Source organism: Bos indicus, chromosome 26 (genome assembly GCF_029378745.1).
Source record: "Bos indicus isolate NIAB-ARS_2022 breed Sahiwal x Tharparkar chromosome 26, NIAB-ARS_B.indTharparkar_mat_pri_1.0, whole genome shotgun sequence".
Lineage (NCBI taxonomy): Eukaryota > Metazoa > Chordata > Mammalia > Artiodactyla > Bovidae > Bos > Bos indicus.
This window is the reverse complement of record NC_091785.1, coordinates 15,537,107-15,558,427: the sequence shown is the minus strand read 5'-3', so window position 1 is coordinate 15,558,427 and position 21,321 is coordinate 15,537,107. Positions and strand designations below refer to the sequence as shown.

Sequence of the window (21,321 nt, the reverse complement as noted above, 5' to 3'; positions counted from 1 at the left end):
TTTCTGATTATTGAAGTCAAGAACTCTTTTGGCTGCCACTGCTCTACAGAGTTGGTCCTGGGATTCCAGAAAGGTTAATGGGGAGGAGGAAAAGGGGAATTAAATGGGAAGTGGAAAGATCTTGACTGTACTCAACTAGTGGAAGATAGGATGGAGTAAGTTCTCCATTTTCCATTTTTTGAGATAGTATACCCTTGCTGATTGATGCTTCATATCAGAAAATGTTTCTCATTATTTGGCAAACTTTCCATTGAGCAGACAGACCATCCTCACTGGTCCTGAAGGCAGAAAGCCAGGAATGAACTGACTGTTGGCTGATTTTTCAGAGCTACTCATACCACTGGAGGGGTGCAAACTGATGAAGATGTTGGAGAGTTAGAAGAATCTTGTAGACTGTGGTAATGCTGCAGAGCTGCAGAATTCTGGCCAATCAACCCTGACATTATCAAGTCCTAACTTGGGAATGCCCTGTGAGTAATGAAGAAATTGGTTGGACATTTTCTCTTCCTATTCTCACCTACCACAGGCAGCTCCAACCCTCATTTTGTACTCATAACCACTTCCAGGAGACAAGTTGACTTGGGGCATCTGTAGGTCACCTGGAAAGCTGTCTTCACATTTCTTTTTCACAAACTTGATTCTTTCTAACATCTTAATGGGCCTGGCACTAAGGACCTGCATAATGTGTTCCTCCTGTTTAAATCCTTTGATTTGTGAGTGTGTGTTCATTTGTGTAAAAACATATATAACAAAATTTAGCATCTTAACCATTTTTAATGCAGCTGAGTTGTACTGAGTAAATTCATATTTACTCAATACACAATTATCATAATTTACTTATACACAATTATCACCATGATCCATCCTCAGAATTCTTCATCTTGCAAAATGAAACTCTGCACCCATTAACAGTAACTCCACATCCAAACCCTCCCTCCACCAGCCCCTACAACCACAGTTCTACTTTCTGTCTCTGATGCTTTGGACTATTCTAAGCACCCCACACAAAAGGAATCATATAGCATTTGTTTTTCGCCCTCCTCCTTTTTTTTTCCCCTACCTTTTCCAACTTGACTTAATCCACTTTAAATGTGATCTCTCTCATGGAAAAGGTCATTCTTTTTGACCCTCTTCCTTACCTTTTCCCTCTGGGAAAAAATTACAAATTCTGTCCTATCTCCCTCTTCCTGTCTTCATTCCATTTATAAGCCTCTCATTAAAAGAAAAGAAAGTTATTGGGATAATAATTTTCTGAATCTTTCACATTAGATATGAGTTTCAAAATATAATTAACCATAATAACAGAACTATAGATGCCAACATCTAAAACCTCTGAAATGGCCCAAAGTTCCTTACAAAATCTCCATGGAAGTTTTACTTTAACTCTACTCATCTTAATTAAAATGATTTCCCCTCAACAACAAATGCCTTTTAACTCATTGGTATTGCTTTTTTCCTGGAGGCTGATGCTCAGTATTCTAATAATTGTGTTTTTCTCTCTATTCCATGGGAAGTGTGTAGATTTCAACTGTGTTGTGGGTTAAAGAGGTTTTTGAGGACTAAAGTCTGGAACCAAATCACAATGTTTAATACTGCTTCTCCAGGAAAGCGTTCTGAGTTCCACACAGCTCCTGAGAAATGAACTCTAGAACATGAGTTGTTTATAACCTGGAGACTGAGTGTGTCACACACTTCCCATAGATTTTCATTAGTGACACAGAGCTGAAAGTTGTTGGCCTGCTCGATGCCACAGAACACATAGTGAACAATAAAACAAGCAGACAAACATGGCTTAGCAGCCAAGCATATCGTCCAGACCCCCTGCTGGAGTATGAGGCCAACAGAGCTCAAGACCCAGCTACTCAATATGCTGAACCTATAGGTTCTCTAAACACTCCGTGATTTTGAACGGCCATGTATGGTTTTTTAAGATGTATTATATTCCACTGCATGTTGAAGAACCATATGTTTCACTACAGCACATACAGATTTTGAAAACCCCATGGGAGAAAGCACTGAAGCTGAAAAAGTTTTCCAAGGGAGCAAGGTAGAGATACAGAAATTAGCTTGGAGCTGAAGCCAACCTGCTAACTATATTATTCAGCAGAAACTACTTACAGACAGATATCAGAAACCATTAAAGAGCTGCAAAACAGAAAGTTAAAAGAAACTCCCAACTCTTGCATAAAACCCAATTCAATGATAACTCATCAGCTGATGATCCAACAAGTCCCAGAGATGGGAATGCTGATCTCAGAGTTCTGATCTGAACAGGAAAGTGCAAAGAGCAATGGAGATCAACTTACTATCAGGGCAACAGACACCTTAACTAATGGCCTCCTTTTTTCTCCCCAAAGGTCTGTGTAAGACTGGAGGCAGCCTGCCTGGGAACCAAAACACAACATTTGGGGAGCCTGGAGATATGTCTTTTTGCAATTAATAGAGAAGAAACAAAGTGGCTTTTATTGACTTTGTTCCTTTGCAGCCAAACCATTTGTCACATGGACCATTAACTCTACTTCCAAACGCTTTGAACTCTTAGAGTCACTTCCACATTATTTGGCATTTAACTCCCTGCAGTCTGTTCTTTGAATACTTGGTGCATGCAAATCTGGCTGCCTCACTAGGATCATAAAAACTTAAAGGCAAGAAAACTGACTTATATGTTATTAGGATCTCCCATAAGGCCTACACACTGCTTGGCACAGGGTGGGGATCTGATACAAAAGCCTGATTAACGCACAGGATAAGCTCCTTACATAGAGTCTCAAGCACTGAAGCTCTGCCAACTCTATATGTCAATTTCAACCCGAATTCCCAGGAAGATCACTGATGCAGAATGCAAGCTTGGCAGTTACCAGGAGCCGCATCAGAATAGAGAAATCTTGAATCCTGTGGATAGGGGAAACCCTTACTACCTAGAGACTACAAGTTCCGTGGGTGAGAAAGTGAAAGGGAAAGACACTCAGTTGTATCCGACTCTTTGCGACCCCATGGACCGTACAGTCTGTGGAATTCTTTAGGCCAGAATACTGGAGTGGGTAGCCTTTCTTTCCTTCAGGGGGTCTTCTCAACAATTTCCCTGGGGGTAAGGGCTATGTTTTGTCCCCAACCCAGCACCCAGGTGCTCAAAAAACGTATGCTGAATGTATGAAACATATATGAATCCAAGTTTCTCCTCTTTAGTCTCTGGGATTAGTGGTCCCCATCTTGTGTTTTTCTTCACTCATCATGTATAACCGATCCACAAAAGTTAAGGGGACACTAGAAAACAAATCAGCATGGCACCCACATGGTACACAGACAGGTGTGGGCCTCCTCTAGGGTCTTCCCAAGGGGTGCTGGGGTGGGGCGGGGTAGGGGAGGTTGAGGGTCAAGGAGGAAGACCACTGGTGTGATAATCGCAGGTCTGGGGCTTGCTGTGGAGGGACGACAGGGGCTCTCCTTGAGAGAAGTGGCAGGATGTCAGGGAGAGTTCTTGGCAGCCCCTGAGCAGTGGAACACTGCTCTGCATGGTCCCTGTCTGGTTGGCAGCTTCCTGCCAGGGAAGGATACCAAGTGGGTGGTGACAGCTCTGCAGTGCACAAATCTCCACTGGTGCACGGCCATTTCTGACCTGCCTGCCACCACTTGTGGGAAGTAGCTGGGAAGTTCTGATGCAGAGACCCTATTCTCCATTAGTTTTCATTTCTTAGCAGGATTTCTGACTATCTTGTCTTTTAAGATGGGAGTTGCTGGAAGATGGCCTTTAGCTTCTCCAGTCAACATGAACCTATTAATTCTGTGTAGGCAAGAGAACTCTATTCCACTCCGTTTTGAGTGAAACAGTTGGTTTTCACTGTGACTACATGACTACACTTTTTTACGAGCTTTTTTATTTTTATTTTTTTACAGTAATTGACATCTGTCATAGACCACCACTAGGAGAACTCATCTATTAGAATAACTTAAAAAAATTAAACACAGCATTTAGTCATTTACTTCTTTTGAAAAAGAAACATCAAAATCTTAGCGTTCATTATTCAGAATGCTTATACCTTAAGGGATTTTGGTAAAGGACTATCATTTTATATTCTTTTAAAGCAGCTACCTTTTCTGAAAGTTGTTGATAAGTGGACTCAGTTTTCCATGAGGAGATGCATAAATGTTAACTCAGATTCTTTTCTGCATTCAATGATGAAGAGTTAAAAGTGAAATTTCAGACAGTACCTTTCAGCATCATTCGTCCCGTGGATCCTCCAAAAGAATTGAGGAGGCTGCTTCTTGCTCCTAAAGATATGGTGGCTTCCAGGAGAGAGCCGGTGATATACTGAGATATGGAAGTCCTTTGCAAGGTGGCACGATACTCACACACTGTGTCTCGGACACATTGCTTTAAGTACGGACCGACACTGATCCTCTCATGGGCTGTCTCGGAGGCTGGGAGCTTGGCGAAGAAATGGAGAAGAGATCTAATTGTCTGTTCTGTGGCTTCTCCCCTTCTCACTGCACTGTAGATCTGTGAATAGCACAAAGTACAGGAAGTATTAATCTAGTTTCTTAGAAAAGCAAATTAACTTGTTGACAAAATGCCAAGATGACTTATTAAGAAAGAAGTCTCGGTCGCTCTAAGCGCAAACACTCGTGAACACTGGGCTCATACATTAACCTGAACATTCTACAGACACCATTTATTTGGGAAAGCTATGTGCAGTTATGAAATAGGTCGTTCAAACAACCCTGCTATCAAACAGAGCACTTACGACTTGTACCAACCAAAAATATATTCAGCTCAAATTTCTCCTCCTTCTCTTTATCAGAGCAAAGCTCGTCTACAGTGGGACAAGGGCGTACCTTTCCTATTTGTCATTCTGGACTCTCTTGAGTGACTCCCCCAGATCTGTCTATCTGTCTATCTGTCTATCTCCAAGGAACCCTGAAAACTCACATTCATGAGGAATCCTCCTTTCATGCTCAGAATGAAATAAGGGTGAGTGGGTTAAGGGGCAGGAGAACTTCTATATTCCCTTTTTTGGTTATAAGCTTTCAATCCATCAGCTTGGACCAAAGTTTTTGAATCCTTTTTCCCCCTCTTCCTCCCTCACCCCCACATCCAGTGAGATGACAGATCCTGCCACTTCTCCTTCCTTTCTTCCTTCTGCCTCTGCCGCTATCCTGATTTCCTCTTTCCTTCATCACCTGAATTCACCAAGAATTATCTCAAAGAGATTGGATTATTACAACATTTTCCCAGCCATAATTCCAATCCATTTCAGTGCAATTGTTCAACAAATGTTTATGTAGATCTGCTCTGTGCAAGGCACTGCATTGAAAGATGTGAGGTGTTTATGAAGAGTAACAGACACCTCTTGTGCTGTAGGACTTCACAATCTAATTTAGAAAATGAGACCTGAAAGTTATGAAGTTTGGCATTATATCTGGGAGGTATGGGGTTTTGTCAAGGTCTCTGGGAAGCCAGAGCCTTCTTGGCAGTGTATAAATGCCAGAGAAGAAAGCTAACACAGGGTGAATTAACCTAGCTTTCTGATGGTGGAATAAAGGTTTACTATACTGTGTCGTCTCCATCATGCTACCTTGAGCACCATGCCTTGGTTGACAATTGATGCATTAAATTAAAAAATTGTTCTTCTGTGTTTATATACCAGTTATGTGTTAGGCCTTGGTAAATACAACAGCTTCTCCTCTCCAAGAGTTCACAGTCTAATAAGGAGGGTGAACAGATAAAAAGTTCAGGGTAGGGCGACAGTGGAGGTCATCTCTGCTGACAGCGATGAGTGGAGAGGGAAGGGAAGAACCCTGCATGCCCTTCAGACTCTGCACGCACCCTTGTGATGCTGCACACTCCAAACCTCACCTTAACTAGCATGCCAGGGTACTCAAAAGGACCCCAATGAGCTAGTCTGTGGTGACACCCTGACTAGACTTCTACTCTGCCTTCCTCTGCTTTCTGGTATATACTTTCCATTTGAAGACAGAGTGTGGAATCTTTAACTTTAATTCTGTCATTAAATTTCTGGTGGCCACAGAGATGGTGTGCTGGGACAGAAGGAGCCCAGGCTTCGGGGTCAGGTTTGTGGGGTTGCACACCCAGCTCTGCCTTGACCAGGCAGAGAGGATACTAATGCCCATTCTTAGAGATGTTCTGGGATTCCCCCCGACAATACATACAAAGTGCTCAGTCTGGTGTGTAGAAACGGTGCCCATTAGCACTGAGCAGGAAGAGAATGGACCCTGCTCTAAACAATCATCAGGTGATTGTATAACAACAGAGCACAGAGCACAGTCTATGAAATTCGCTGTGATGGAGTTATACCCTTGCTCTTATGTGCTGGATAATGTCATCCTAACCTTATTTGGGTGTATTGTGAGGATAAATGGGGGTAGAGAGTTGCAGAGCTCAGGACATGCTTTTCTTCTCCCAGCTCCAAATCATACAGGCAATCTCCAACACACTAAGTCTCAAAAGAGTCCTTCAGAAGTAAACACTGGATGTTCAGAGAAGAGAACCCACTGTGAGATTTGATAGGTAAAGATAAAGAAAGAAGCATGGCTCTAACTGGGGCAGCTGAGGGAGGCAAGTCACATGGCAAGTAAGGGTGAAGAGGCTGGAAAACAGTGTGTCCTGGGGACAGTGAGGAGAGCAGGAATTAAGAGCAGAGCGTGTAGGGAAATCACTGGGGAACTGAAAAGGTCAGTTGGCCTGACAAAGGACAGCCTTGAAAGTCAAGAAAAGAGATTTAATCTATCAGAGATGGGTAGCCCTTCACTTTTTTTGGTCTATTTGTTTTCAGCAGAGGAATGCTGCTAAAAAGGCCCAGTGGCTCAGTGGTAAAGAACCTGCCTGCAGTGCAGATGCAGGTTCAATCCCTGGGTTGAGAAGATCCCCTGGAGGAGAGCATGGCAACCCACTCCAGTATTCTTGTCAGGGACATCCCATGGATGGAGGAGCCTGGCAGGCTACAGTCCATGGGGTCGCAAAGAGCCAGACATGACAGTATGCACGCAAATACTTGGATATATTAAGTAATTATTCAGCCTTGCTACCAGCTGTTCCCAAGCTCTCCAACTTTTCTGAAGAAAGGAGAAATGAAGAGTTCTAAGAATATATCCCTGAGCTGCTGTCACTACTGCTAACACCCCATCCACAAAGAATCAGAAATATATCTACAGGTCCTACCATGATCTGGATTAACACATGTCATTCATGCCAATACTTGATAAGCTGAATTCAAAGATATGGAAGTGCTTAGGGTACATGTTAAAATATAGGCAATAACCCCTTACTAGATCATCCATTAAAAAAAAAAGCAACTATCGAAAATTTTATGTATATCAAATGGGAGAAGGAGGCAGTATAAAACAGTGATTATGAGTGCTGCTCTGAAGTGCTGGTTTGAGTCTGAGCTTCTCTGCTTCCCAGCTGTGTGACTTTATCTAAGCTGCTTTGCCATTCTATGTCTCAGTCTCTTTTTCTCCAATACAGGGATATAATACATATTATCTGTCCCATAAAGTTGTAGTAAGAATTACAAACTTTGATAAGCACAGTAATAGGACTGGAACAGCTGCTTAATAAATGTTCAACAAATACCGGTTTTTATGATGATGGTAACAAGGATGATTGCAATAGACTACAAAAATGACCATACATTATTCCTTCACAGATTCCAGGCCAGGCTTGTGATTTGCTTAATTAATGGGAATTCAGTAAATGTATTGCCAGTGAAGTCTGCAGCGTTGGAGCTTGCTCTCTCTTGCCACTTTGGGAATTCTGAAACAACTACCAAGCGAAGGAGCCAGAACTAGCTTGCTGGAGGATGACGGACCACGGCTGAGTCACTCCTGTCACCTTGGCCAATAGCCTGCCAATAGGCAGATTCTCTGGTTGCTCAGAGGGTAAAGAGTCTGCCTGCAATGTGGGAGACCTGGGTTCGATCCCTGGGTCGGGAAGATCCCCTGGAGAAGGAAATGGCAACCCACTCTAGTATTTGTGCCTGGAAAATCCCATGGATGGAGGAGCCTGGCAGGCTACAGTCCCTGATGCCACAAAGTGTCAGACATGACCAAGCAACTTCACTTTCTTTCACTTTGCCACCGGGCACGCACATCGTGAATCCCTCCTAGATTATCCAATGGCTCCTCCACCTGCCATCACAGACATATGAGAGAGCCCAGCAAAGATCAGCTCATCCAAACCAGGAGCACCGTCCAGACAGTTCACAGGAACACGAGCTACATAAGTGACTGCTGTATAAACCATGAAGCACTGGGAATGCCTTGGCACATGGCAAAAGTCAACCTACACAATGATGATGGGGTAGGTGCAATGATAAGTATTTCCTTGCATATCTGAATCCACACACTAGCCCTATGAGGTTGATTCATTTTGCAGATGGGGACAGTGAGCCTAGAGAGACAGAGTGAGACAGTTAACTTTACACAACTAGTAAGAAACTGAGCCAAGACTGAAATTGGGTTTGTCCAGCTCTGTGGTTCCGCTTTATCCATTGCCCTAAACGTGGTCACACCCAAAACCCAAACAACAGGATTCAAGAAAATGTTGTTATTTGGCAAGAGTGTTAAGTGATGTTAACATTGCAGTTGTTATAGTTTTTATTCATGATAATTCCTTTCATGGTCACCCTAAAGTACTTTGGAAAACAGTCAAGTTATGACTAATGAATGAGCAAATATGTTTCCTTTTTATGGAGATTTGTAGTTTAAATTACAAGGTGAAAAAATATATAAACTTTATCTCACTTGATTAATGTGGTAATAGAAGGTGCTGAAAATTAGACAGACTAATGCCCTATATGGGTCAATATCTTTTTTTGATATAAAATCAGCACCTTACAACAGGGCATCCAGTCTTGGTAAAAAGATATGTGTCCATCCATTCATCCAACGATTGATTTTTATTTATTGAAAACATACACTGCGCCAAGCCCAGTGGCTCTGGGGATCCAGCAGAAAGCAGAAAGAACTTTTTTATTTTACTGGAGGAAGGCAGACAATAAACAAGTAAATCAAATAAGTTAGCTAAAAATTGCAGGGTATTATAAATAGTCAATGGCAGCCTACTCCAGTGTTCTTGCCTGGAGAATCCCAGGGACGGGGGAGCCTGGTGGGCTGCCGTCTATGGGGTCACACAGAGTCGGACACAACTGAAGTGACTTAGCAACTTAGCAACAACAATAGATAGTCAAGATACATTTCAGATATGGACTCTATAGGACTTGCTAAAGTCACTGGGAATGAAGGAAGGAAAGGAGTCAAAATTTTTATAGTTGGCCATTGTGGAGTTCTTAGAACTTTTAAGATCTATATATATTTTTTAGATTCCACATAGAAATTATAACATATTTGTCTTTGAGATAAATATAAAGCATTTGTCTTTATAGGTACATTTGCATAACATAAATATAAATTAATATAAATATTGTAAATCGACTATACTTCAATAAAAAAGATTTACCTAAAGAACTATAGATCAATGTTGCCAAAAGTGCCCTTCATAGCACCTATGTTTACCCAGCACTGCGAACCATGAGTGGGTCCTCTCCATGGAATTACACTACTTCCACTATGGCAGGTGCTGCGTTTGAGAAGCATGACCTCAGTATTATGAAGTTACTTGCATAAAAGCAAGCAGTCCTTAGACAATACTTAAGGAAACATTTGAAGTTCCTTGTGACTCAAGAAACCAACACTGGGACATGGAGTTCAGATCCAAACCCAAATAAAACAAACATCCAAGGCTGGGTAATTCAGAGACAGATGAAATCAAAGACTTAAGAGCACCGAAAGACACAAAGCAGCCAGGCACATCGGGTCCACAGCACTCACCCAGGAGGAAAGCTCCTTCTTCTGTACAGCCAGAAAGGGCCTTGTCTTATCTTGACTTCTACTTGGGTCAAAGAGAGTGCTTGACAAGGGGAGTCAATTTTGTACTTGCTCTGTTCCAAAAGCTTTCTTTCTAGGGTCAGAGCTCTGGAAAATCACAATGTTCTAAGGTCTGATAGCGTATCTCCTGAAAGTTTTCAGCAAGAAGGAGGCTTGTTACTTAGGTGTCCACTGACCCTTAACAGTAATACTTGTGGGCTTCCCTGGTGGTTCAGACAGTAAAGAATCCACCTGCCAAAGCAGAAGACCTGGGTTCAGTACCTGGGTCAGGAAGATCCCCTGGAGAAGGGAATGATTACCCACTGCAGTATTCTTACACTGGAAATCCCATGGACAGAGGAGCCTGGCAGGCTACAGTCCATGGATCTCAAGAGTTTGACACGACTAAGTGATGAGCGCACACACACACAACAATGCTTGTAATCACCGCAACATCTAATGAATGTTTAAAATGAAGTAGGCACTGAACACTGAGACACGATTTCCTCGAAACTCCAGAACAGCTCTAGAAAGAGGTCCTACTATTACCATCACATAAAAATAAGGCACTAATGTGCATACACCTGACTCAGCATCATTCCCTGCATCTCTAAGCCAGTACTGGTAGCCACCAAACCAAACAATTAGAGAATCCTATACTGCAGTTGTCAAAGAAACCTTTTTTTAGAGAGGGGTAGATAGCTTGTGGGAAGCTCCTGTATGGCACAGGGACCTCAGCTTGGTACTCTGTGATGACCTAGAGGGGTGGGATGGGGTGGGTGGGAGGGAGACTCAAGAGAAAGGGCATATATGATATGTATACGAATAGCTAATTCATGTTGTTGTACAGTAGAAACTAACACAAAATGGTAAAGTAATTATACTCCAATTAAAAAAAAAGACTAGAAAGAAAGGTAGAGTAGATGCAAAGTAATGATAAATTTACCAACAGCTGAATTCACAACAATGGTATTGACCGTTAGACAGTGGAATCATACTTTAAAAATCTGAAAAGAGAACCTAGATTACTATGGGTATTGCAGTAGTGATCCTGCCACCTCTCTTTACGGTCTGTTTCCTCCCTCTAGAATGCAACTTCGAGAGGATTTTATTTCATTTTCACTGCTCTATAGCCAGGGTCTGGAAGTTTTGGCATTACAGCTTCTCAATAAATAGCTCTTGACTGAATTAATGAAGGTCTTTTATATCCTCACCAAGAAATTGGCTAGAATCCTTTAGTTTTTTGGTCATGATAGTTTTTTGGTCATGACCTTACTGGATTCATCTAAATCACAGGTGACATTGTATTGTCACCTATATGTGCTGAACATCAGATACAGAAGTCACATGAAATAGCACCAAATCTTTACAAAGCATTCAGAAAAGCTGCAACCAGATGAGGCTCTAATTGTGATCTGAGGGGCTCCCCAGGTGGCTCAGTGGTAAAGAATCTGCCTGCCAATGAAGGAGACACAGAAGACATGGATTCAATCCCTGGGTTGAGAAGGTCCTTTGGAGGAGGAAATGGCAACTCACTCCAGTGTTCTTGCCTGGAAAATTCCATGGATTAGATGGAATTCCATGGATTAAATTCCTCCATTCCATGTGTTAAATTCCTGGTGGGCTACAGTCCATGGAGTTGCAAAGAGTCGGACACAACTGTGTGACTGAGCATGCATAAGCACGTACACAAATGTGATCTGCTCTGAGAAATTCACCAATAGTTTAACATTATCCCATTTTCATTTGCTGATTTTCCTAAGAGTTGAGAATGCTTAATCAGATCTAGTCTCCATCCTGAGTTTTCATGAAAATGATGATTTAAAAGAATCATGGGGCTTAGAGAAAACAGATACGGATTCAATATGGACTTTCTGGATTCAGCAAATGCTGAGTTGCAGTTACAGAGACTATGGCAGATGCATGAGGACAATGACTGAAAAAAAAAGACAAACTCTGTCATGTGGTCAAAACCCAGCCACTGCCACAGTTTTCTATATCTAACATGAAGGCGTCAACTAACATTATCCCCACATCCCTCTTAGTGTTACTGTTTGATGACCAATACGTCTCAGCTTTCTTAAATGGAGGACAGAAGATATTAATTAACCTTAATTTTAATGATAATTTTGATCATGATACTTTTAAATTTTGGGGGGTATAATTGATTTACAATGTTACCTTAGTTTCTGCTGTACAGCAAAGTGAATCATATATACATATACACACATACACTTTTTGTAGATTCTATTCCCACATAGGAGAAGGCAATGGCACCCCACTCCAGTACTCTTGCCTGGAAAATCCCATGGATGGAGGAGCCTGGTGGGCGGCAGTCCATGGGGTCGCTAAGAGTCAGACACGACTGAGCGACTTCACTTTCACTTTTCACTTGCATGCATTGGAGAAGGAAATGGCAACCCACTCCAGTGTTCTTGCCTGGAGAATCCCAGGGACGGGGAAGCCTGGTGGGCTGCTGTCTATGGGGTTGCACAGAGTCAGACACGACTGAAGCGACTTAGCAGCAGTAGCAGCATTCTCACATAGGTCATTATAAAGTATTGAGTAAAGTTGCCTGTGCTATACAGTAGGTTCTTATGAGTTATCTATTTTATATATAGTAGTATGTGTATGTCACTCCCGATCTCCCAGTTGATCTCTCCCCACCTTCCCCCTTGGTAACCATGTTTGTTTTCTGCATCTGTGACTCTGTTTTGGAAATAGGTTCATTTGCACCATTTTTCCTAGATTCCACGTACAAGTGATATCATGTGATATTGGTCTCTCTCTGACTTTCTTCACTAAGTATGACAATCTCTAGGTTCATCCATGTCACTGCAGATGGCATCATTTCATTCTCTTTTAGACCATCATCATTCTTGAATACAGCATACAGTCAGTATCTCACTTATCAGTGTTCTCCTTCAATATCATCTGTCATTTCTCCCTAGTGACTACATATCCACTTCTAACACCACCCTTAAACTCCCCATAATGTGATTCTTAAAGTAGCCTGAGCTGGAAAAACAAATAACCACGGTTGTCTGAACTGAGTAAACTGAGAGTTAACAGGCTGGAGAACAATGCAGGAGCCTTCCTCAAGGAATCAAGTGTGAGAGTTGTGGTTTGGAAAGCCATTTTACTGGTCTCATGGGCCCCTTTCCTGAATTCTGGAATTCAGAAGCAGTGTTCTAGAAGGCTGAGATGCTGGAAGCTTGATTTCTGATGGATGTGTGTGTCTACACAAAATGCAATGACATAAAAACTGCCAAGTTCCCTGAAGAGTCAACAAAAACAGTGAGGCTGTTTTGGGCTGGAGGGTGGTAGCTGAGGCAGCGTGGAGGCCAGAGTGGTAGGGATGGGGAGAAGGAATTTGGTAGCAAGCCCGTTGCTTCCTTTGCTCTTCATTCTACATTCCATTCAAGTGCCTGTGCAGAGAATTCCATTCTACTGAGAATATTCAGACCATGCACGAGACACTGACCAAACAGAGCTCCACAGAGCCAAAAATAAAGACTTTGCTAAGGCCAGGCCAATTAACCAGAGCTATGCCACCCACTTCTGTAGGAAATCAAAACTTTATGACTGCAGGAAATATCTAAGAAGGAGTGTGAGGGGATGTCCCCAGAACACTTGATAATCTGGGAAGGTAAAGGCTGGGAATGAATGCCCTTCCACATATCTTCCTCCAATCCACATTTTACACTTGTGTTCAGATTTTGCCTCCTCCATGCGGCCTTCCCCCAGCTTCAGCAAGAACCAAGCATCACCTTTTGAGTTCCAGCTGCCCCCATACAAAACTCTACTTTCTGTAGACTGGGCAAGCTGCTGTTTACTCCCCTTCCAGGCTCTGAGTTCCCCAGGTGGGGCCGGCAAGTTTTGTTCCACATATTGTCCCCAGCAGGAAGCACACTGCCTAGCATCTTGCAGGCAGTGAAGAGCGGGGATAGGGGTGAAAGCACTGAAATCCTTAGAGCAGGTGCTCAAAGTGTGGTGCCCAGAACAACAGCAGCATCACCTGGGAACTTGTTAGAAATACATATTCTTGGGCCCCACCTCAGACCTATTAAACCCAAAACTCTGGGGTTGGGGCCCAGAAATCTGCATTGTAACAAGCCTTCTAGGTGATCTTGATTACTGCTAAAGTTTGAGAACCTGATATTTTATGAGATCACATTACCTTTCATTTCTGACTGTACTTCTCATGTTATCCATCCCATAAACATGCTCATCCATGCCATCTGCCTTCTAGAATGGGAGCTCCTGAGGGCAGGGGTGAGGTGCTCATGTCTCTCTATTTCCCCAAAGCCCCTACCTCAGAGTCCAGCACAGGGCCAACTCAACAAATGCTATTTTCATGAAGAAGCATCTCTTGCAGAAATTCCCTGCAGCTATGCATGTACCAGGCCTTTCTGAAACGATGCTTCTGGCCTAATATTTCCCAAGATGAATCATGTCTGAGATACTAATTCTACTGGGAATTACCATACAGATGAATCATATTCATAATGAGAAAACCTGGCTGCCAAGGAAGCCTCTTGAAAAAAAAATCGAATCAGTACAAATGGATTATGTTGGGAGGCTTGTGATGTCAGGCTGTGAATTAGGTCGACAGAAGGGATTTAAAGGCCTGAACTACCAGGCTCCCTGCAGCTCTAAGGAGCAGCGGGTCAGTTAATGAATCACATGGGGACAAAGCCCCTGCAAGACAAAAACAAACTTTCACAAATCCTCTAGATTGTGTTGCCCTGGCTCAGAGGCTTCGGGCAGCATTCTTGCTCAGATATGCACATGAGAAGCTATGAGGGAAAGAAAGTTCCTGAAGTCCTATGGCTCCAGGCTGCTGTGTCCACAACAGGTAGATGAGACCAAGCTCAATCTGTAGGGCTAGGTTGTTTGCTTCCTGAGCCCCAGCTGGATCCCTACTCACCAAACTTCTAACTTCCCTTCCTCTGCCCAACTCAAAAGGATCAGTTCAGTTCAGTTCAGTTCAGTCTCTCAGTCACGTCTGACTCTTTTTGACCTCATGGACTGCAGCACGCCAGGCCTCCCTGTCCATCACCAACTCCCAACATCAAACTCATGTCCATTGACTCAGTGATGCCATCTAACCATCTCATCCTCTGTCGTCCCCTTCTCCTCCTGCTTTCAATCTTTCCCAGCATCATGGCCTTTTCCAATGAGTTGGTTCTTCACATCAGGTGGCCAAAGTATTGGAGTTTTAGCATCAGTCCTTCCGATGAATATTCAGGACTGATTTCCTTTAGGATGGACTGGTTGGATCTCCTTGCAGTCCAAGAGACTCTCAAGGGTCTTTTCCAACACCACAGTTCAAAAGCATCAATTCTTCAGTGCTCAGCTTTCTTTATAGTCCAACTCTCACATCCATACATGACTACTGAAAAAACCATAGCTTTGACTAGACAGACCTTTCTTGGCAAAGCGAGGTCTCTGCTTTTTAATATGCTGTCTAGGTTGGTCATAATTTTTCTTCCAAGACCAAGTGTCTTTTAATTTCATGGCTTCAGTCACCATCTGCAGTGATTTTGGAACCCCCCCAAAATAAAGTCAGCCACTGTTTCCCCATCTATTTGCCATGAAGTGATGGGACCAGATGCCATGATCTTAGTTTTCTGAATGTTGAGTTTTAAGCCAACTTTTTCACTCTCCTCTTTCACTTTCATCAAGAGACTCTTTAGTTCTTCTTCACTTTCTGCCATAAGGGTGGTGTCATCTGCATATCTGAGGTTATTGATATTTCTCCCAGCAATCTTGATTCCAGTGTGTGCTTCATCCAGTACAGCATTTCTCATGATGTACTCTGCATATAAGTAAATAAGCAGCCTTGACATACTCTTTTCCCAATTCGGAACCAGTCTGTTGTTCCATGTCCAGTTCTAACTGTTGCTTCTTGACCCACATACAGATTTCTCAGGAGGCAGTTAAGGTGGTCTGGTATTCCCATCTCTTTAAAAATTTTCCACAGTTTGTTGTGATTAAAAGGATCAGTGGCACCATCTATCCTGATGGCTCCAAGAGGCCCCTTTCTGCCTGGGTCATTGTTTGTGGACCAACCAACACTACCTTTCCTCTTTCTACTCTTTGCCTGAAGACTGCCCGAGGCTGACCTCCTGGAACACACTGCTCTGACCACCAAGGGTGGGATGGAGAGCAGATGCCTTAGGGTGGAGAGAAAGAACCTGGTCTTTTCATCCTGTGATCCTGTTGGACTTCTAGTGCTACCACCTACTAGCAGTGGGAAAGTAACTTGTGTTTCTTTAATGGAGGTTATCACAGGGTTGTTATAAACTAGGATTAAATGAGATAAGATAGCTATGGGTTCTCCAACTACATAGCCCTGGAGGATCCTAGTGTTCACTATAGCATCCATGCCTGAATCTCTAGAGCTCTAAGGCCATGACTGCTTGCCTGCAAGACCAGAAACAACTTCCACCCTGCACACCTATCACCCCTCCCCCTCCTAGTTATTCTGGTGCTCCCAAGGCAGTGGAACCTCTTCTATGCTCAGGAGTAAGTTTGCCCAGCCTCCTCAATGTGAACTCATGTGGAGATGTCTGAGTGTTTTCTGATCCACAGCTCTGTGAACAATCAGACTCTGAGCAAGTGCACCTGCAGTGCTATAAATGCAAAGTCTTATTACAGTGCCTGGTTACATAGGTGGCATTCAGTAAGTAGGAACTTCTTAATAATCCTCTTGGTTAACACGGGAGTTACAGCATGAGTCCTCTCTCCCTCCAGGTTCCTTCCTTCCTCTCACTTCTCTGCTCTCTTCTTTCTCTCTAGGTTTTTCCTGGAAGTGTCTTCTCCAGCTTCCTCTGGGTCCCCACAGTTTCTTCACTCCACAGTTTTTTATTCCTCCCCAAGTTCATGTCCCCTGTTTTGCTTTTTTATGCTTTATGTCTTATTGTTATTCCTCTTAACTCGTGTCCCGTTTTTCCTTGCTCTGTCCTCCCATCCTCCTCACTTGCTCTCCTTTTCTCATCTCTCTCCTTCACTCTCATTTCTTTTCACTCCCTTTTGATCTGGATCCTTTGAGCTTCAATTCCATGGGCAAAGGAAGAGGGTGGGAATAAGGAGCAGTACTGACTGGTATGATCTGCAAACTGAGACCCTCCTCTAGTTGTGAGCAGCTGTTTGTCATTATTGAATCCATGTGTTTCTACTACCAGAAAACTGCAGTGCTTTAATTCCTGAAAGTCTCTCCTGTGATGGGAGCCAAGTGAATGGTCAGTAGAGAGAAGCTAGGGACATTCCTCCCCCGCATTGCCAAGGAATAGAACTCAGTGACTGAGCCAACACTGGACCCACCCTCAGCAACAGGACCCAATGTAAGCTGGCCTTGACCAGCTGAGCTGGTTGCAGGCACGATAACACTGACTTCAGAGCCTAATGCTACCAAGTAGACTTGAGAGCTGTTTATAACAAGCTGTGTAGACTCTCAGGTCTCATCTGAGGGTAGAATCAGGCTTAGCCAGTTAGGGAGCATACTTCAGGTAGAGCAAGTGGACTAAGTAGCAGTGGGTGGATAGAGACCACCGAGTCTCTAGGACCTGGAGCCACCAAGAGCCCAGTCAGGTCAGAAGGCAGCCTGGGGAGGGTCTCTGCAACAATCAGGCCTCAGGCAGGGGCACTCACCCAGGGGAATCCTCTGAGAAGCTTGGACTGGCAGCCAGGGCAGACACAAAGTCTCTGGCTGCACTTAAATTTCTGAAGGAAAAGGTATTTATGCCTATGAATAACTTCCTTATTTGGACACCAATCATTCATTTGCTCAACAAATATTTACTGGCTGCCTACTTTGTGCCAAATAGCATTCCAGAAACTGGAGACAAAATGATGAATAAAACTGTTTTTATTCTCAAGAAAAGTTTCCAAGCATCAGGGGAAGTAGGCCAGAATGTAGGCAATTCTCTGATGGCAGGCAATTCTGCAGTAGTGTGAATACAAGGTGCTTCAGAGGGAGGTCTTAGAAGACCATGGAAGGCTTCTCCTAGAAAGTGACATCTACACATACCCTAAAGACAGAGAGCTAGCCAGGCAAAGAGGAGGCAAAGGAGAGGGACGAAAATGTTTTAGACAGAAGGAGTGCCATGTGCAAAGTGGCTCCCTATTGGAGCTAAGAGAATGGGCAACGAATCTGGGGAGATAAGCAGGGTCCTTCTGAGTCTTTACAAGTGGATGCCATTTGAGCCCAGAACTGTTTCCTCTCACAAATATTTTCCAAGCTAACTACCATGGAATTGTCTTCAATAGGAAAAAAAAAAAAAAATGGTTTACAGCTAAAGGGTTATACCTCCTATGCCTGAGGACACCTATCACCTCTTCAGGGTGTCATGCTAAACACTAAGGATGCAACATCAAACAAGACCCAATCTATCTTAATTCACCAGGGGATAGAGACGATCACTTCTAAGATTTCTTAAATGTGCTAGTTTCCTTGTTATTCACAAAAGCCAAAGACGTGCCCAACACACCTGCTAACCTGGACTAAGAGAGACCATGGGCTTCATTCATCCCCACAGTGTAACACTGACAGAGGCACCCCATGGGACGGGCTGCAGGCTAAGACTTCTCCTGTCTAGTAGGTGGTGTGGAGCCAGATGGAAATGGGAAGGCGCTGAAGGAAACGTGACCTTCCTCTCTGCCTGTGGAAGATAGCAGAGGAAAGAAAAGCCTCCGAGAAGCTTCTAAAATATGAAGAACTCCAGAAAAATAAACAGGTGAATGTGTTAGAATTGTACTCCAGTTCATGGAGAAGAGTAAGGACACTCTGTCTCATCCCCAGATAGAGAATGTCTGCCCCGTTACAGAGGCTGTCAGCTACATGTGTGTCGGAGCATATATGTTCAGAGATAGGATTGCACAGAGAAACTGAAGGCCAAAGACATTTCAGAGGGCTCAAGGGTGTGGGAAAGTCATCATCTCCCACCTCCCTTATGACTACCCTGTAGTCAGATTGAAACGCTGTGGTTATCCTGAGCGGCATTCCAAAGAGCTCCATGGATATCATTAAAAACAAAACAAAACAAACCTAAAGTTGACCAAAACCGAGGGTGACAGTCATATTAAAGAAAAAAAAAGTTTCTAATTTACATTCCAAAAATAAGGCATTTTAGCCCTTACATTTTGTCATTTAAAAAGACTGTTCTGTTGTCTCTACTGAGCTTAAGGTTTTCCTTGGCTATCAAAACAAAGAGTTCTTTTGTTGACAGAAACAGGTGACAGTGTTTTGGTAAAAAGATGATATACAGAATAATGTTATGAAGCTCTATTGTGCAAAAAGTAGACTTAAGGGCTTTCTCTGTCTCCAGAGTCTCTGAGCTTCTTGCAACAATCTAAAATACTATTGTCCTTCACTGTGAGAGAGCCCTAAACAGCTGGATGCAGCGTGATTCTCTAAGACTTTGTAAAAGACACCATGCAGATGTGACTATACCTAACCAAAGACAATGTCAACAACAGTGTAAATACTAGCCATCAGATCAGTCGCTCGTTTGCGTGTCCAACTCTTTGCAACCCCATGAATCGCAGCACGCCAGGCCTCCCTGTCCATCACCAACTCCCGGAGTTCACTCAGACTCAGGTCCACAGAGTCAGTGATGCCATCCAGCCATCTCATCCTCTGTCATCCCCTTCTCCTCCTGCCCCCAATCCCTCCCAGCATCAGAGTCTTTTCCAATGAGTCAACTCTTCCCATGAGGTGGCCAAAGTACTGGAGTTTCACCTTTAGCATCATTCCTTCCAAAGAAATCCCAGGGCTGATCTCCTTCAGAATGGACTGGTTGGATCTCCTTGCAGTCCAAGGGACTCTCAAGAGTCTTCTCCAACACCACAGGTCAAAAGCATCAATTCTTCAGTGCTCAGCCTTCTTCACAGTCCAACTCTCACATCCATACATGACCACAGGAAAAACCATAGCCTTCACTAGACGGACCTTTGTTGGCAAAGTAATGTCTCTGCTTTTGAATATGCTATCTAGGTTGGTCATAACTTTCCTTCCAAGGAGTAAGCGTCTTTTAATTTCATGGCTGCAGTCACCATCTGTAGTGATTTTGGAGCCCAGAAAAATAAATTCTGACACTGTTTCCACTGTTTCCCCATCTATTTCCCATGAAGTGGTGGGACCAGATGCCATGATCTTCGTTTTCTGAATGTTGAGCTTTAAGCTAACTTTTTCACTCTCCACTTTCACTTTCATCAAGAAGCTTTTGAGTTCCTCTTCACTTTCTGCCATAAGGGTGGTGTCATCTGCATATCTGAGGTTATTGAGATTTCTCCTGGCAATGTTGATTCCAGTTTGTGTTTCTTCCAGTCCAGCATTTCTCATGATGTACTCTGCATAGAAGTTAAATAAGCAGGGTGACAATATACAGCCTTGACGAACTCCTTTTCCTATTTGGAACCAGTCTGTTGTTCCATGTCCAGTTCTAACTGTTGCTTCCTGACCTGCATACAAATTTCTCAAGAGGCAGATCAGGTGGTCTGGGATTCCCATCTCCTGAAGAATTTTCCACAGTTTATTGTGATCCACACAGTCAAAGGCTTTGGCATAGTCAATAAAGCAGAAATAGATGTTTTTCTGGAACTCTCTTGCTTTTTCCATGATCCAGTGGATGTTGGCAACTTGATCTCTGGTTCCTCTGCCTTTTCTAAAACCAGCTTGAACATCAGGAAGTTCACAGTTCACATATTGCTGAAGCCTGGCTTGGAGAATTTTGAGCATTACTTTACTAGCGTGTGAGATGAGTGCAATTGTGTGGTAGTTTGAGCATTCTTTGGCATTGCCTTTCTTTGGGATTGGAATGAAAACTGACCTTTTCCAGTCCTGTGGCCACTGCTGAGTTTTCCAAATTTGCTGGCATATTGAGTGCAGCACTTTCACAGCATCATCTTTCAGGATACTAGCCATAGCTGTAACCAACACCCCTGGGATCAACTGTGGGGTGTCCCAAGAGTCTCTCTCCTTTGTACCTTCCATGATTTATGGTATGTTGTATTGCATACAGTTGAAATTCATGAACTATTCTTTGAGTTGATTTCAACTGGCTCTTGGCTGAAACTGGCTCTTATATTTACTGGACATTACCAGTATGTCAAAGCAGGGGCAAATAGGGATGATGTGGCCAGCGTTAGCACGAGTCCATGGCCAGGTACGCTGGAGGAGGGTGAGGACACTGAGGCTTACTTCCAGGAGAGCAGGTAGGAGCTGATGGAATGTGAATTGAAAAAAGTGAATGTAGTGCTGAGTGGAGGAAGGCACCTTTGTGGGATCGCATTCCATGTAAATCCTAGACATTTCTGCAGATTCTTCAGATTATCAGTGGGTGGGTGATTTTCAGAAGCATATGAGGCATCATCTGGAGGGTTCTATGATCCATGGCCACCTTCTGTTCCTTAAGAGGCTCATTCTCTGTGTTC

At 43.3% G+C, this 21,321-nt stretch overlaps 1 protein-coding gene across 2 annotated transcripts in view; it reads right to left on the bottom strand.

Annotated features, from left to right (window-relative positions):
• The window catches only part of PLCE1 (phospholipase C epsilon 1), a 376,762-nt gene that overhangs the window by 190,108 nt on the left and 165,333 nt on the right, over window positions 1-21,321 (bottom strand). For both annotated transcript variants that reach the window (XM_019953110.2, XM_070780500.1), the window contains one exon: window positions 4,210-4,498. In XM_019953110.2, coding sequence (XP_019808669.2) covers window positions 4,210-4,498 — 289 coding nt within the window. The remainder of the gene's footprint in view (window positions 1-4,209; window positions 4,499-21,321) is intronic.